Source organism: Fukomys damarensis, unplaced genomic scaffold (assembly GCF_012274545.1).
Source record: "Fukomys damarensis isolate Sample0158 unplaced genomic scaffold, DMR_v1.0_HiC HiC_scaffold_12, whole genome shotgun sequence".
In the NCBI taxonomy this organism is placed as follows: Eukaryota; Metazoa; Chordata; class Mammalia; order Rodentia; family Bathyergidae; genus Fukomys; species Fukomys damarensis.
In genome coordinates, this window is record NW_022900924.1 from 7,411,235 (window position 1) to 7,428,188 (window position 16,954).

Consider the following 16,954-nt stretch of genomic DNA (forward strand, 5'->3'; position numbering starts at 1 on the left):
CTAAGTCAGACCCAGGCTGGGAGCCTTAGTTGTGAGGGTGTTGGACGGGGAGGCTGGCTGGTCCCCAGGCTAGGGAGTGCAGAGGGGAGCTCAGGAGGTGATGTAGGAAGCCACAAGGCCTGGCCTCCGTGTCCTGGGACCTGGTAGGTGCTCAGTAAATATCAACTGCATGGTTCATCTTCTGAACAAATTTTGGTTTTGGTGGTGGCGGCGGTGCTGGGGATTGAACCCAGAGCCTTTTCCATGCTTACCCGGTGCTGAATGCTGAGCTCCACCCCAACCCCTGAACAATGTGCATTCCTAGGACAGTGGGGTCCATGAGACATGGATGCTGGTTTGCTGCCTGCCTCACTTTCTCCTGCTTGACTTTGGGGGAAAACACGAATCCCCTCTTCTCTCATACGGATAAGGTCTTGGGGACCAAGGGAATATTTATTTCATTCACAGGGCCCTCTAGAATGTTCCACATTGCTGATTTAGAGTGGAATTCAATTCTGTTAAAGATTAATTCAGATCTCAAGATACTTGTGGTCCTGGGCTCTGTGGCTGCTGCTTTGAACTCTGGGTACAAGGTTCTGTCTGCTTAGCCGGGCATGGGCTGTGCTAGCAGTTGTTATCCTGGTAGCAAGAATTTATTGAGCACTTACTGTGTGTCAGGTACAGAGCCAAGCATTCTCAGGACATTGGGATACAAATCTATTATTGTACCCATTTTTCAGAGGGAAGAACTGAGGTCTGGGGAAGTGAAGTCAATTACGTAGGGTCTCTCAGCTAGGAAGAAGCAGAGCTGGGATGTGGATCCCATTTGTCTGGTGCCCATAACCTCAAAGTGACCTGTCTTCATTTCTTGGGACCCTCTAGGGGTGCTCAGAGTCAGAGGAGAAATGCTCTGTAGCACGGAGATGAGGACCTGAGTCTCTCAGGAGGCTGAGGCTGGAGGATCTCAAGTGCTGGGAGTGCAGCTCACTTGTAGAGCACCTGCCTGACATATACAAGCCTGTGGATTCCATCCCAGCAGTGCAAAACAAAACAAATGCCCTAAATTGTTCGGACAGGCCCTGGGTTTAAGCCGATCGATGTTAAGGAACATTTCCTTATCCAGAAAGCTTGGGGGAGAGTCACCTGATCTGTCCAAGCCTCAGTTTCCTCATCTGTCCAAGAGCCTTTCAGTCCCCAGTTTGCAAGGATGGTCCAAGGCACACAGTTGAGTTCTGAAGCTCAGGCCCTGCTCACCCTGTGCAGCTCCCTACGCCCCCAGCCCATTCCAGGGTGAGTTTCCTGGCATCCTCCAAGAGCCCCTTCATGCCAGGTAATGGCGGGGCAAAGCTAGACTTGCATTGGGACCAAGGGCGATGTCTTTCCAGGCATGAAGTATTTATTGGTGTTGACCGCGTGCCAGGAACTGTGAACATTTCAGACTTTGCTAATGTAACACTTCACAGTTAGGGCTGGAACCCAGCCGCCTGGGTTCACATCCTGGCTCCCAGTGAGTTCTCTTCCTCTTTTGGCCTCAGTTTCTTCATCTGTATGATGGGGAAGTGAGGGCACCTGCCTCTCTGGGTGGCTGTGGGCAGTGGCCAGCCCAACACAAACACTTCGTATTATAACCGACATCTGTCACCTCATTACTTCGGCGGTACCCGAGCCTTACTCCACTGGATGTGTGGCAGAAGGCAGCAATGCCAAGACCCACTTGACAGCTGAGGAAACTGAGTCTCAGGGAGGGAAATAATTTATCAGCTGGCTCATGGCAGGGCTGGACCTAGAAGCCATATTCAAGGGGCCCCAGAATAGCCCAGAATGGCTAGAGAGCCGTTTTGGACTCATGGCTCTTGGAGTCTGACTCACCTTGGTTCACCTCCCAGCTCTACCACTCACTGCTGTGTGAGACCAGGAAATGGCTTAACCTCTCTGTTTCTGAGGTTGCCACCCAGGATGTGCTGTAGGTCATTTTTGCTAGCTTGGGCGCATCGGGCTTATTTTGGCTGCCACTCCTGCCCTGACCTGGACCCCCGCTATGTTGGGAGACCTTGGATCCCCCCAGCTGGCTAGGCAGGCCCTGGCTTTTACCGTGACTCCAACTTCCTTCCTCCCTCCGAGCCCTTTCCTGACCACCAGCTTCCCCTTTCTGGCCTGGCCTTCCACTGCTGGCTGTGTGACTCCGAGGAGGTGACCCCCCCTCTGAGCATGTCCCTCATCGGTAAGGGAGGGTCACGGGAGGCCACGTCGGGCATACAGGAAGCCTTGCAGTCTGCTCCAGATGAACTCGGTATTGGAAAGGGCCCAGCAGGAGGCAGGGACATGGTGGCAGCCAGGCGGGCCATTAACCCACAGAATACTCTTATTTTTGTTTGGGTAGTGAGTAACGGCCCTCTCCGGCTTACCGCCTCCCCTCCCTGCCTGCACAAAGGGCCCCTGTCTCCCAGGGCGCCTGCTTTTCCCTGCGGGTGAAGTGGGCTGGGTTCCACCCCACTGACCAGGAAAGCTGACCACCTTCGCGAGCGAGCCCTGCACGCAGTAGGCGCTGGAGGATGGGAGGGAGGAAGTCAGCGCGTAGCTTTCTGGGTAGGGACTCGTCCGCCGGAGGGAGGGGCCTGGCTGAGCTTGGCTTTGCTTCCTCGCCTGTTCATTCATTCCTTCCTTCAGCAAATATGTCTCGGGCAGCTACGAAGTACCAGGTCCCATTCGAGGCCTTAGGGACTCGGCAGTGACGAGAACAGACAGAGCCCTGCGCCCTCCTGGGGCTGTCGTCTGAGTGGCATCCTTCTCCCTCGAGGCCACTGTAGGAGGCTGTGACACTCACAGCGACCAAACAACCCAGCAGCCACGGGTACTGCGATCAGCTCCCTGCTAGAGATGTGAACATGGGGGCTCAGAGAGGTGATGTGATGCACCGGGGGGGTCACAGCCTGGATTCAAACCCTGAGCCCGGCAGCGTGCGGCACCCCAGCTCCTCACTCCGGTGCCAGCCCATGGTCCCAGAGGCCATGGCATTGAGAACAATGGCCTCGGGGAGTCTTGTAGGCCAGCATGGATTAACTCAGATGGATTTGGTTGTTTTTTGAGACAGGGTCTCACTATGTAGTGAGACTGACCTGGAACTCACTAGGTAGCCCAGGCTGGTCTCGAACTCAGCATCCTCCTGCCTCAGCCTCACGAGTGCTGGGACTACAAGCGTGCGCCACCACGCCCAGCCTAACTCATATGGATTTGACAGCGGATAGCTGCGGTCTCTGGGTCTCTCTGGGCCTTGGTCTGCTCATCTGTGAAGTGGGGTATTGGTCACGCCTCCCTCAGCTGGGAGGCAAAGGTGCAGGTGCTCACTCAGCAAGTGGTAGGTCCCGGATAAATGTCAGTCCCTTCCTTTTTTTTTTTTTTTCCTCCTGGGACTCAGTTTATTTCTCTGGCAACGGAGATAATAGCATCTAACTTCTGGAGCTGTGATTTGGATTAAAAGGCAAGGAAGGCGCTGTGTGAAATCTCCAGCGTTGGCCTGCAGAGAGGATCTAAACTGTGTTCATGTCTCCCACCCTCTTCTTCCCAGGTGCTGCTCCTTCTCTGCTCGGGCATCCGGGGACTTCTGCACATATAGGGAGCAGGAGTGGGTGTCCCGTGCTGTCTGAGCTTCAGTCTCCCAGCCGGGAATGGGCATTTGTGGTCCTGACAGCTCTCCAGAGATGGAGAGGGCTGGCAATGAGGCGATAAGAAAACCCTTTCTGGAGGCCACGTCTCTGCAGAGTCTCGAGCTCTGGCCTTGGGTCTGGGAAGTCTGGATTCCCCCACCTGCTCTGACCTGTCCTCTCCAGGACTTGTCTTCCCCTGTGTACATTTCTGGAAGGTTAACAGCAATAACAGAGCAGCTGCCATTTATCGAGCACTTACTGTGTGCCAGGCACCATGCTAAACTGCAGAGTTACAGCATTTAATCCTCACAACAGCCCTTCGGGCTAAGAGCTGTTATTTTTTAATTAAAGCATGAATGCATAGTACATTAAATAACTGGAGCAAAAGTGGGTTAACCCTTCCTGAGTGGCAGTAATTTTTGCCCCTATTTTACAGATGAAGAAAGTGAGGCCCAGAGGGGAGAAGTGACTTGCCCAAGGCTACACAGCTAGCAAGGTGGGGAGCAGAACAAAGCTGGGCGTGTGTGTGTGTGTGTGTGTGTGTGTGTGTGTGTGTGTCCGTCTGTCCGTCCGCGCTAGGCAATCCCGGTGCCGCTGAACCACATCTGCAGCCCCTGGGTGATGTTTTGAGATTTCAGAATCTCTCCAGCCACTGGGACTCTCCTCCAGCAGAGGAGCTGGGCCAGGGAGAAGAGGGTCCTCCCTTTTCTGGGGAGCAGGGCTGTGAATGAGAGGGTGGAGTCCTGGGACTGGGGTCTGATGGGAGGAAACTGGAAGGAGGACCCTGGGCCTCCTGGGGCAGCAACTTCATGTCCTTGGGCCCCGACTGTTTGCAGGCTCCTGTGCTAAGCCTTGAGTGTGTGTTTAATCCTCACACATCTCATGATGCCCTGAGGAAGCTGAGCCCTGGGAGGGAAAGCAACTTGTCCGAGGTCACGAACCCAAGAAGGGGTATTTAGATATAATCCTTGAACCCCACAACTCGGCCTTTTTTTTTTTTTTTCTGGTACCAGGACCTTGCCCTTGTAAGGCAGGCGCGGTACCACTGAGCTAAATCCCTAGCCCAAGATTGAAGGGTGCAGTTCAGCAGTTTTTGTTTTTTGAGACAGGGTCTCACTATGTAGTTGAGACTGACCTCACACTCACTATGTACCCCAGGCTGGTCTCGAACTCACAGTGATCCTTCTGCCTCAGCCTCCCGAGTGCTGGGATTATAGGCGTGCGCAACCACACCTGGTATTCAGCAGTTTTTTAATTTAATTTAATGTTTTAATTTTTTTGGCACCGGGGATCGAACTCAGGTCCTTGTGCTTGCAAGGCAGGCACTGGAACCACTGAGCTAAATCCCCAGCCCTACCAGTTTTTGAAAAAGAATATTCAGACTTGTACGGACATTACTACTATCTAACTCAGAACATTTTCATCACCCCAGAAAGGAGCCCCATGCCCTTGAGCAGTCACAGTGCCCTCTTCCCAGACCCTGGCAACACCAGTCTGCTTTTGTCCCCATGGACTTCGTGTTTGGGACATTGAGTATAAATGAGGTCCTCCAATATGTGACTTTTGTGTCTGCATAGGGCATGCTTTTCACGACTGAGCCACGCTGTCCCCTGTTCTGGCTCCCATCCCAGGGACAGAGATTCCTAAGACTCTCAGGGTCCCGGTGAGAGTTCACAGGGTGTTTGTGTGTCCTGCTGGAGTCCCCCAGCCCTCTTGGGTTTGCAGAATAACTGAGTGACTGTTGTGGCCTCGCTGGCCCTTGGCAGGGCCCTCTGAGTCAGACCCGCCAGACCTGCCCCACCTGGATGGTGTGAGCTTTGAGGGGGACGCCCTCCCAGATGGGGAGGGGACCCAGCAGGACACTGGGGCTCTGTCTGCCCTGGACAGGCGGCCAGTGTGCAGCAAACAGGAAGCGGGCTGGGCCGAGACCTACTAGGTAAATATGGGCTGGGGAAGGTGCCCAGCATGGTGTGATGCCCCCCACTGCACCCCGCGAGGGGCTGGGAGCCACGGGCAGCCTGGCAGGCGGGAGGTTTCGCCTGGCCAAGGGCGGAGTGCCCCGCCGGCTGCTCCCAGTGACGCTGCTGCACGGTGGCTGCTGTGTCCTCCTCTCAGGCCCTGGGCCCAGCTGCTCTGCCTTCTCCGGCCCATCTCGCCATCCTTGGTCCTCAGCTTGTTTGTCCTCACCCCTGATACTCATCACTGTATGCTGTCACCAAACCTAGGGTCACCACGCCTCCTCTGTTAGTGACAATGCCCTCGGTGGATGCTCCGAGATCCCATTCTATCTGTGAGGAGACCAAGGCTCAGAAAGCTCAGGTGCCTGTCTCAGGGTCACCTGTCTTATAGGTTCTAGTCCCGATTCCCTCCTCTGGAACCAGGCCACATCAGACAAGTGACTTTTTCTGTCTAAGCCTCAGTTTCCTCCCGATGGTTTTCTCTCCAGCACAGCAGAGCTGTCCTCTCTGTCCCTTCCCACCCACATCAGCCCCTCTGGGACTGACCAGGAGGGCCCGGTGCCCCTAGTCATGTTTATCTGAGGGCAGTACAGGAGTGGGGTCCCATAGATTGGCCAAGGAGCCCTGGGATGGGGTACAGAGGGTTTCTGAGTGTCCGAGCCCCTTCCCTGAGGTCTGGTTCCTGCCCTGCACCAGCACCCCCATCTTCCTTCCTTTCTTGTCCTGGTGCCTCAGTGTGCCCAGCAACCGCCATCCGTACAGCCTCTGCCCTTTTTTATTTCCTCCTCCTTCATTTTTTTTTTAACTTTTTATTTTGAGACAAGGTCTCGCTAAGTCACCCCAGCTAGGCTCAAACATATCACCCTTCTGCCTCATGCTCCCAGAATGCTGGGACTATAGAGGCGTGTCATCACACCTGGCTCCTCCTGTTCTTATAGTCTAAGAAAAGTATTCTTGCTGCCCCATCTTGGCCCACTGTGAGGCTAAATGCTGGGGATGCAGTGGACACGAAATAGTCCTTACTCCATGGAGCTAAAACTCCAGAAGGGAAGAAGAAGAATAGAAGAACATGAGTAAGAGTGAAAGTTTTGGTTTTTTTTTTTTTTTTTTTGGTACTGGGGATCGAACTCCTGTCCTTGCGCTTGTGAGGCAGGCAGCAGAACCACTGAGCTAAATCCCCGACCCGAAAGTTTTATTATAGAAGGGCTGAAGGTGCAGCTTGGCGGTAGAGTGTGGGTCTAGCATGCCTGAGGCCCCTCCACACATCTCACACCTACATGCACACACACACAAGCACTGTGAGGGAGTGGGAGCCGGGCAGTGCAGGAAAAGCATTCCAGACTGAGGGAAGAGCCCAGGCAAAGGCTGGAGGGAGGAGAGGCCATCTACCTTCCCTCCCAGGCCGGGAGTTTTCACTCTGTGCCTGCTTGGGTGCCTTGCAAGCAGGTGGTACCCGACAGACAGACAGGCAGACAGGCAGTCAGACAGACAGATGCCTGCTGGAGAATTGATCACAGAGGGAGGGATCTGGGAGGAACCAGCTCCCCAGAGCCCCCTCCCCTGGAGTGGAGCAGCTCTGCACGCCCAAACTTGCCCCACATTTAAGCAGCTTTCCTTGGTCATAATCAGGAGGTTGGGATTTGGCAGAGCCCAGTGTTTCCATGAGAGCAGGCAAAGCCACGGTGACCGTGCGGACGGACCCTCCTTCCACCCTTCTTGCGGGGCTGGGGGCTGGGCTGGGAGCCCTCTGCTTTCTGCTGGATGCGGTATTCTTGGAGAGAGTCTGCCACCCACCCTGCAGTTCGCTGTTTGTTGAGGGCTCATTCTGTGCCAGACATTGGCTCAACTCCTAGACTTTGAGCCAGGGTCTCAGAAAGCCAGAGGTCTCTGGGGCAGAAACGAAGGATTGGGGACCCTGGCTCGGTGCTAGGTCCCCCCCACCCTGCTTGGGACCCTTCCGGTCCCTTCACCGGGCCACTCTCGGGCTCCTCTGATGCACATAGCTCTCAACACCACTGCCTGCTGCTGGGTTTGTCTAGTTTTGCTCCCCATCAGAGGGGCAGCCCCAGGAGGGACCTCTCCCAGTTTTGTGCAGAACTGGCACAGTGCCTGGTACACAGTGGGTCCTCAACATACTTGTGGGCTAAATGAATAGATGAAGGGCTCCTAATCTTGTCCCTTGGGCCCTGGGATCCAGTCCCTCCCTCTCCCTACTCTTCCCTGGCTGGCATCTGTGTGCAGACTCTAGTCTGGCATATATATTTTAAACCAGGGATGGGATCCTGGGAACAGCACATTTGGAAACCGCTGCTGTGGATGCACACAATTGCAAAGATGCTGGGAAGTGAACTGTTCACACTTGTGCCTGGTGTGGGCCCACAGTGATGTGGCGGGCCCTGTGAGGCCACGCACACAGACGCACAGACACACACAGGCACGGGCACACACCCCACACCCAGACAGAACACTGGAGATGCTGTGACCCAAACCCGGCCCCTCCTCCTCCCAGCCGGCTCCTCTCCCCTCCGCCCTGAGGCCCTGAGGCTGGCCGAGCCTGGAATGTGTAAATCACAGGCTCCAGGGCAAATTAGAGCAGGGAGTAAACTCTGTCCCCAGCCGCAGGGAGCAGGGCAGCATTAGGGGAGGGAGTGGCTGCAGAGTGGTGGAGCTGGCCATGGGCAAGTGCACATGTGCGTGTGTGTGTGTGTGTGTGTGTGTGTACATACGTGTGTACATGTGAGCGCACGGGTCCTGTTTGGGGTGGTGGCGGAGCCCAGGGTTAGGAGTTCAAAGACCATTTACTCCTCAGCTGGCCTCAGCCTCAGTTTCCCTGGCTGTGAAGTAGGAGCTGTAGCTGACTTTGCTGGGCAAGTTTCCCGGGGGATCACGAAGGAGAGGCTGGAAGGGCGTGGGTGGGCTCCGCTGTGGCCTGTGACACACCCTGCAACCTGCCTTGAGGGGCGGGAGCAGGGCCACAGGTGGATCCCAACCGGTCATGTCGGCGACGGTAAAATAGGACAAGAAGCAACACTGTCAAGCGTTTATTGTCGCTCACGGGACCCTGCACCTACCTCATGCCACAAAAGCCCTACAAAATAGGAGTTATTTTTTTTGAACCATCTTTTGTAAGTAATTTATCTGGTTTATAAAGTTCTGATTTTTAAAGTTATAATAGGAGCTATTCTTAGAACCTGTTTCACAGGTGGAGAAACTGAGGCTCAGAGAAAGCAGAATGGGCTGATGGTAATAATCCTTCTGTCGTGGGGTGGTTGGGAGTTGTGAGTGAGGTCGGGAAGGGCTCAGCGTGGTACCCGGTCATGCGCAGTAGGCTCAGGGGTTGGGTACCCTGAGCTCTGCAGCCAGCTGCTTGGCTTTTAATCCTGGCTCTCTTGCTAACCTGCTGTGTGGCCTTGGGGAAGTCTCTTTAGCCTCTCTGAGCCTCAATGACCTCATCTATAAAAGGAGAATTATTGCAGAACCTACCTGCAGGGCAGACTTTCTCAGTTTCAGCCTCAGTGATGTTTCGGGCTGGGTCTTTTCGTGGTGTGGAGCCTTCCTGTGCATTGCAGGGTGTTTCGTGGCATCCGGGGCCTTGCCCCACCAAATGCCAGTAGCCCTCTCCCTCATACAGCCCTGACCACCAAATGTGTCACCAGACATTGCCAGGTGTCCTTTTCTAGAGATGCGGGAGGCTTGGATGAGACTGAACACGTGAGGCCTCAGGTGGGTACCGGTGCACTGAGAATGACCGGTCCCAAAGACAATGTGATTTATTTTGTAGTGATTATTTCGTCAGAACTCAAATGCTAATCATGGTTGAGGTGCAAGGGAGACTGAGCAGGGATCGGAGCCCCAGGCTGGCTGTCTCCAGAACTCCTGGCTGCTGTCCAGGCTGGGGCTCCTTAGGGCTGGGGTGCAGGAAGGACCCTCCCAGCTGTCTCTGGCCTTGGGAGCTCCCTAAGAGGGCCCCGAATGGGGAGCCATGGTGAAGGATTTAGGGACGTGTTAACTGCAGAGGGCCACGTGCCTGACCTCAGATCTAACCCACACCCGCCATGCCCTGCCCTCCCTCCCGCCACCCCCCACTTCTGGAGTACGAGGACCAGAGTCACACAGTGACCACAAGGGCCTGAGGATCCCGGTGTGGCTCTCTCACTACAGGTGGACATGAGCTGACGCCTCCAGAGGTCCTGCTGGTGCTGCCATTGAGTGGTGCCTCGCATGCCCAGGGGCCTAGGAGGAGGCACGGGCACCCCGGTTTTACAGGTGGGTGAACCGAGGCCCTAAGAGAGGAAGTGAATCTTTCAAGATCACGCAGCAGCTCTTTACCAGCGCCGTTACCTGGGTTTGTTTGACTTCAGACCTGTGCTCCTGACCCTTCCTCCCTCCTTTGCTGAGAACTGACAGCTCCCACTTTAACCCAGGGGTACCACTGATGTTTCTGATCTCATTTATCACGGCCTGTAACTCTGCAAGAAGCTACTGCTATCAGGCCGTTTTCCAGAGGGGGAGACAGGCTCAGGAGCTCAAGCGACTGGCCCACACGTGTCGTTAGTAGGAGTGGGACAGAACCGGAGCCCGAATGAGGTCCAGGTGCCGCCTCCCTGTTGGTGTCGGCCAGGCGCTCCGAGCCTCCGAGGGTCTGGCCACAGCCCACCTCTCTGGCCCAGGCCTTCCCTCCTGGCAACTACAGAACAAACAAGGCAAAGGGCCAACCAGCTTGTTTGTCCTTGTGCGTATGCGTTCGTGGGGAACCCACAAGAGAGGGCTGTTCAGAAGGTCCCTGCCCCTGAGTGGGGTGGAAAGAGTTCCAGGAAATTGGCTCTCAGTGCCAGCCCCGCCTGGCCCACAGCGCGCTGCTGAGAGCTGGAGGCTGACGGCCAGCTGTCCTGCCCCTCCTCTGCCCTTGCTCCTGGCTGAGCACTGGGCACAGGAGCTGGACGGACTTGTCCCTTCAGGCTGTGTGACTGCCCTGCTGTGGGCCTCAGTTTCCTGCTGTGAGAAACCGGAGCAAATGACGCCTTTGTCTTAAAGCTCTGGATTCCTGTGGGGTCTCGGGAGTGAGTATGTGGGTGGGTCGCCATGGGCCACGGCACTCACAGTTTGGGGATGAACGGTTAGCATGGAGGCTGAGAGTGAGGGTTCAGGGCCAGGGAGGGCTTCCCAGGGGAGGGGACAGTTGAGCTGGGAACGAGTGGGCAGGAGTCACCCAGGCAGAGGGGAAGGAACAGTGAAGGCTGGGCAGTCAGCTAAGGTCTGTGTAACCGGGGAAGTTGCCTGAAGTCTGGGAGCCTCGATTTCCATTTCTGTAAAGTGGGAGTCGCATTGAGGGGGGAGACCAAGGGCCACTGGTGCACATAGTAGGTCCATGTGGATTTCCTGGTCACCTTCTGGGCTGGAGGACAAGCCTCAATGCATCAGTAAACTCTCCTCTGTGGCAGGCACTGCCCTGGCCTGGGCCGGCGAAATCTCTGCTAATTCTCCCATTTCATAGATGAAGAAATAGAGGCCGTGAAATGCCAACTTGCTTAATGTGCCATGGTGGCTAAGCGTGGACCTGGCTTTGAACCAGGCTCCAGAGCTGGCTCGATGGGTCAGTAGGAGCATTTGGGGTCCCAGTGTGACTCGGAGGCCCTTCCTCCCCCAGGGTCGCCGCGGAGGCAGACCCAGACCCGTTTTAGACTCCTGAAAGAGGCTCCTGTTGCAGCTCCTGCCTGGGGCTGGCCGCCAACCGCATCTGGGTGTGGCCACCCCACCCCTGTCATTACAACAGTGGCTTTGAAGCAGCTGGTGGCAGTGCTGTTTGCCCACAAGGGAGGGGGCTTCCTGGAGCCCCCACCACTGGCCAGGCCAAGCTCTGCCTGACTCCCCTCTTTCCCCCGCAGGCTGAGCGGTGCTGACAGCTCCAGGGCCAGCATGGCAGATCCTGATGACAGTCCCCGAGTGGGGCCTGGGGAGCTAGCGGAGCCCCCCGGGGATGAGAGTGGCACTTCTGGCGGGGAAGCCTTCCCTCTCTCCTCGCTGGCCAGTCTGTTTGAGGGGGACGAGGGCTCCTCTTTGCCCTCACCAGCTGATGCCGGTCGCCCCGCCGGCCAGGGCGATGGGCGACCCAACCTGCGCATGAAGTTCCAGGGTGCCTTCCGCAAGGGGGTGCCCAACCCCATCGACCTGCTGGAGTCCACCCTGTATGAGTCCTCGGTGGTGCCTGGGCCCAAGAAAGCACCCATGGACTCGCTCTTTGACTACGGCACCTACCGTCACCATCCCAGTGACAACAAGCGGTGGAGAAGGAAAGTCATGGAGTGAGTATTGCTGGCTGTGTGGTCATTGGCCTCCTCCTCCGGACCGATCTGTCCACCCGTCCTCTGTGCGTGGATTAGTGGACTGACATCCCCAAGTCCACCTGTGAACCCGTCTGTCAATCACCCACCCACCCCTCTATACAGCCGCGGACCCATCTGTCTCCTGCTGCCTTCAGCAGCTTTTTCATTTACTTCATCATCCACCTGCCATTCATCTGCTCATCTGTCCACTTGTCTGTCCACCGACTGCCTAACCGACTTGCCTTTATTCATCAATATCCACTTAGTTTTGTGTCGAGGGATCTATCCGGCCATCATCTGCCCTTCTCTTGTCCAGTCCACCCGTCCGCCTTCCCCTGATTCGAGAATCTTCTCCTCTGTCCGTCTGTCATCTCTAGCCAGCAGCCACCCGCACGACCTGTCTTCCGTTCCTCTGCCGTGTACGTGTTCAGATGCCTCTGTCCGCCAGTCTGCCCACTGTTTCTGTCCATCCAGCCGTTCCGCTGTCAGACTATCCAGGAAGCCTTCCTTTGTGACATTTCTAACGCCGTGAGGCCTCCCTCCTTTCATCCCTCTCCCTTCTCCTCCTCCTTCCTCCTTCTCCGCTTCTCCCTCCTTGCCATTCTTCTTCTTTTCCTTTCTTTCCTAACCACCAGTTCCTGTCTCCAGCGCTCTGTCTACCCATTTATTCATTCACTCATTCATTTGCTTAGTTGCTGACTCATTCATTCATGTTCTCATATTTTCATCCATTTTCCCATCTGTCCAGCCGTCCACCCAGGCTGCCTTTTTCCAGGGGTCTCCCTTATTCCTGAGCACCTCCTGGCTTTGTGGGGGTCATCAGGAGATGAAGCCTTTCTCCTCCATGAAGGAGGCCCGGCTGAGAGCAGAGGAGGGTGGGGAGAAGCCCGTGGGAACGGTACACAGCCTGGTCATGCATTCTCCGCCTGACTTCGCTGGGGACAGAGCCGGGACCCCCACCCCACGTGGACCCGTCCTCCTGTAAGGGGCTCCGCTGAGCTGCTCCTTGCTGTCCACTCTCCGGCCTTTGCCTGGCATCTGCCTGTGGTTGGTGTGGTGCGCCGCAAGCCCAGGTGCTTGTCACTGCCCTGTGAGGCTGAGCCTCCTCCTTCCCGGTCCCTTGGGGGCCTAGTTTCTTCCCTGAGTTTACAGTCTTGTGTCTCCTCTTCTCCAGGCCTGCTGAACAAGTGCAGTTCACGGTCCTTTCTGAGTCCTGTCCCTAATGTGCCCCAAACTGACCCAGGCTTGGACACCAGCCCCTTTTCTGGGGGGCCTTTGTGTGTCCAAAGTCTGGAGATGTCCTGCAGAGGGCCCGTTCTACTCCAGCCCTGACGATCACAGATTCCGTTACCCTGGAGGTGGGCCCATTCCCTCTCAGCCTGTGCCTGGCCTGGAGTCCATCCCTTTAGTCGGCAAGTCAGATTCACTCATGGGTATTTCTTGGGCACCTACTATGTGCTAGGCCAGCGATGGTAAACCCATGACGTGTGTCCCTGTGGGCACACAGAGAGCCCTGTCTGGTGGCTTGCAAACTGAGTCACCCTGGCAGCTGAGAGCATTCAGCAACAGTTACTTTTTCTAAACTAAAACCTCAGTATTCTGGCTTAATTGCGGTGTTGGCACTGTGTGATAAATAAGCAGTTTGGACCCTTGGTTTCTAAAAGTTTTGCCATCGCTGTGCTAGGCTGTGCAGTCGCCCTGCGGGGAGCTGGACCAGATTCTGCCTCAACTCAGATGGTACCTGGCTCCTGTCAGACCAGGAGCCAGGAAAAATAGGCATAGAAGAGACGGCGCTGAGGCTGGAGGGAGGGCATAGGAAGGGTGGTCCAGGACAGCTTCTCGGAGGCGCTGACTTGTGGGCCCAAGGCTGAGGGATAGGCAGGGGCAGCCCCACATCAAGGAGGTGTCTCAGGTCGGGGAGGCTCGGGCAAGGGCCGAGACAGGCAGCTCTAAGGACCACGGCCTCCTGGTCAGTCACACTGCTGGATACTTTGCAGGACCCCCGCTCAGAGGGGAAACTGAGTCCAGGGCAGCAGAGTGCCACAGAGTCCCCCCTGCCCGCCATCCCCAGGCCCGCCAAGGTCTCCTGTCCTCTCCCTCAGACCTTCCAAGGCCTCACACCGCAGTGCCTAGAGTTGGAGGCAATGGAGGGGCCCTGGGGGACTGGGGTACAGCAGCCTCAGTAAGGCCTGGTGGGGGTGGTGCTCAGGCTCCAGCTCGGGAGCCATGAGACAGGGCTGGCAGATGCCCCGGTTAGCAGCTGTCCCAGCGTGTGCCCTGTCCATGGGGAGCACCTCTTCCCCCTCTCCTGGCATTGCCATCTGGGCTCTGGGCAGCAGAACCAGCGCGTGTGGCTGCTCCCTCCAATGCCAGGTGGCAGGGTGACGCCAAAGCCCCCACAGTCTCCCCTGCCCACCCTGGCCCTGCTAACAGCTCTCTCAGGGTTTGCTCTCTGTTCTTGCTCCTGCCTCTCCCTCCCAGATTCTCTGCCTCCGTTTCTCCTTTCCAGCCCCTTTCGCCTTTAACCACTTCTGATTGCCCTTGGCTGGGGGAGAACGTGAGAGAGAGGAAGGGCTCCTGCCTCACCGTGCCCCAGACTGGCTTTCTCTCCCAGAACCAGCTCCCAATAGGGGCCCAATGAATGTTTGTTGAATGACTGAATTTCTCCAAGCCCTCCCTCTTTTCACATCTGATTTTCAGCTTACTTTCTCTCTCCGTCTCTCCTCCCTGAGCCCTCACAGGGTGGTACCCTTTCTCCACCTGCTGATGGGGCTCAGCATCTCTCCCTTGCACAGATGAACAGCAGATACACAGTAGGCACGGGGCAGCAATGGTAATCACAACTCCCGTTTACTGTGTGGTGGGGCCTGGGCTCAGTACCTATGAGCATGGCCCCGTGTGTCCCAAATGTTTGTCGAATGAATGATAAGGTGTGAGTGATGAATGAATGAATGAGATGCTCTATCTTTTAGTTTTCTGTTGCTTATTTTCTGTGTCTCCTTTAGTCTTTGTCTGCCTTAGTTTGTACTCAATAACTGGCAAGTGGATGGATGGGTGGGTGGATGCATGAGCGGGTGCCTGGGAAGATAGACGGGCAGGCTTGTGTTTATTTCTTTCTGTTTTTACCCAACACCCAAGGTACAAGCCATGTTTTACTGGATAAAAATTCTTGGGTGTTTCCAGGGATCCCTTCCCCTTAGTCCCTTAGTCTGGTTTTCCCTGTGTCTTCAGTCCCGGGCCCCATTCCTGACACCCTAAGTTAAGAGACAGTGGGGCAGGCAGGGGACAAGCACCCTATCACCCTTCTCCCTTACTCTCTCCAGGAAGCAGCCACAGAGCCCCAAAGCTCCCGCACCCCAGCCGCCCCCCGTCCTTAAAGTCTTCAACCGGCCCATCCTCTTTGACGTCGTGTCCCGGGGCTCCACTGCCGACCTGGACGGGCTGCTCCCCTTCTTGCTGACCCACAAGAAACGCCTGACTGACGAGGAGTTCCGGGGTGAGCCACTCAGGCGGGCTCCGTCTCCCCTCAGCTCCTCCCCCTGGGTGGTGGGCTCCAGGTGGCACTGCATAGGAAGTCTGGTCCAGTGTGTCCTTTGCCATGTTGCTTAAGTTCTCTGGTCCTTGGCTACCTCCACAGCGTCCTTCCGCCTTTATGAAAAGGTCAGTGTGGTAGGTAAGCAGAGGATCCTCGTGGGTTCAAATCCCATGTTCGCCACTTCAGGGCCATGTGACTTCTCAGACTGTCCCCACCTACACAGTAACAGCAGCGTGGTCCTGGCCTCTCAGGCGAGATTGCTCCGTACAATGCCAAGTGTAACACAGCTGGGGTCCTGGGGGAGGGTACGTCCAACTGGGATTCCTGCCTCCACTACTGGGGAGCCCCTGCCCCCGCATCCTGGGCATCTCTGCTCAGGATGAAACCCAGCTCACTTCCTGCAGCCCAGAGAGTCTGGCCTCCAGCCTGGTCTAGGCCTGTACATCAGGCACGGTGGCTGCAGCCCCTGGGTCCATGTCGGCACCATCATGTGCTGTGGGCCTTGCAGCCGTGATCTCTTGGTCAGATGATCCCGCTGCACAGTGTTCAGTGTCCAAGTGTGGCACCTGCTGCAAAGAGGGGCCTGTCTCAGCTGGTGGTATACGGCTAGGTCTAAGAAAGCTGCAGGCCATTTTTCGAGACTTTAGTTACTTTAAGTAAATTAAATGCCAGAACGAGGTAATGGAGTCCGCGGGTCAGTTCCCACACAAACATTTATCAGTCTGACTCGTCACGGGGAAAACAATACAATGCAGTGCCTTCGTGTCCCTCGGTAGAGAATGACTGGGCCTAAATGCACTTGTGCTGGACATAGTGGTCTACTCTGGGAGGCTGAGGCAGGAGGATCACAAGTTCAAGCCCAGCCTAGTGACTTAGCAAGACTGCTTCAAAGAAAACAAAGGGGCAGGGAACACTGGGGATAAAGCTTAATGCGAAGGCCCTGGGTTCAATTCCCAGTACCAGGAAAAAATTTTTTTCATGGTGCCAGGTCATGCAAGGCAGCCTTGTTTGGGGGCATAAACTCCAAAGGAGGGGAGGTGGGGACCTCTTGCTGCCTCTGACTGTACGAGTGACCGCACTGGGAAATAAGTGCATCTAAGCCCTGGCCAGGCCCCTCCTGGTGCACCCTGTTTGTCTGGCAAAGGGGGGCTTTCTGAGGCTTCTGCCTTCTGAGTTAACACCGAACGGGGCTCTCACCTAGTCGGGAAACCCCAGACAGCTGCGTGTCTGTGCATGAGCAGGGTGGGGGGCCCATCCCAGAGGTTGCAGAGGTCAGTGTAGGTTTGGAGGGGGGATTTATGGGACTCGTGATGCTAATTAAGCCCCAGGGCCCCTGGCTTGCTCAGGCCTCTTCCAAAGTCCTGGACCTACTTTTGCATTCATAATTGTGTGATTTCGTAACCAGGGCTCCCAAATTGTACAATCTCGAGGCTCCACTAAACCTGCATCCGCCCCTGCAATTTTTATGGTTAGAGGCTGATGAGCTCATCTGATTTTCAGGGGACCCCCCCCCCC

At 56.0% G+C, this 16,954-nt stretch overlaps 1 protein-coding gene across 4 annotated transcripts in view; it reads left to right on the top strand.

Annotated features, from left to right (window-relative positions):
* Nucleotides 1-16,954, top strand: part of Trpv4 (transient receptor potential cation channel subfamily V member 4) — a 37,266-nt gene that overhangs the window by 2,579 nt on the left and 17,733 nt on the right. For 2 of the 4 annotated variants that reach the window (XM_010603958.2, XM_010603960.3), the window contains exons 1-4: nt 4,046-4,119; nt 9,743-9,847; nt 11,467-11,883; nt 15,228-15,400. In XM_010603958.2, coding sequence (XP_010602260.1) covers nt 11,498-11,883; nt 15,228-15,400 — 559 coding nt within the window. In that variant the 5' untranslated portion in view covers nt 4,046-4,119; nt 9,743-9,847; nt 11,467-11,497. Of the gene's footprint in view, nt 1-4,043; nt 4,120-9,742; nt 9,848-11,466; nt 11,884-15,227; nt 15,401-16,954 lie in introns of those variants that run through there. The other 2 variants (XM_033762371.1, XM_010603959.3) reach the window with 2 other exon arrangements.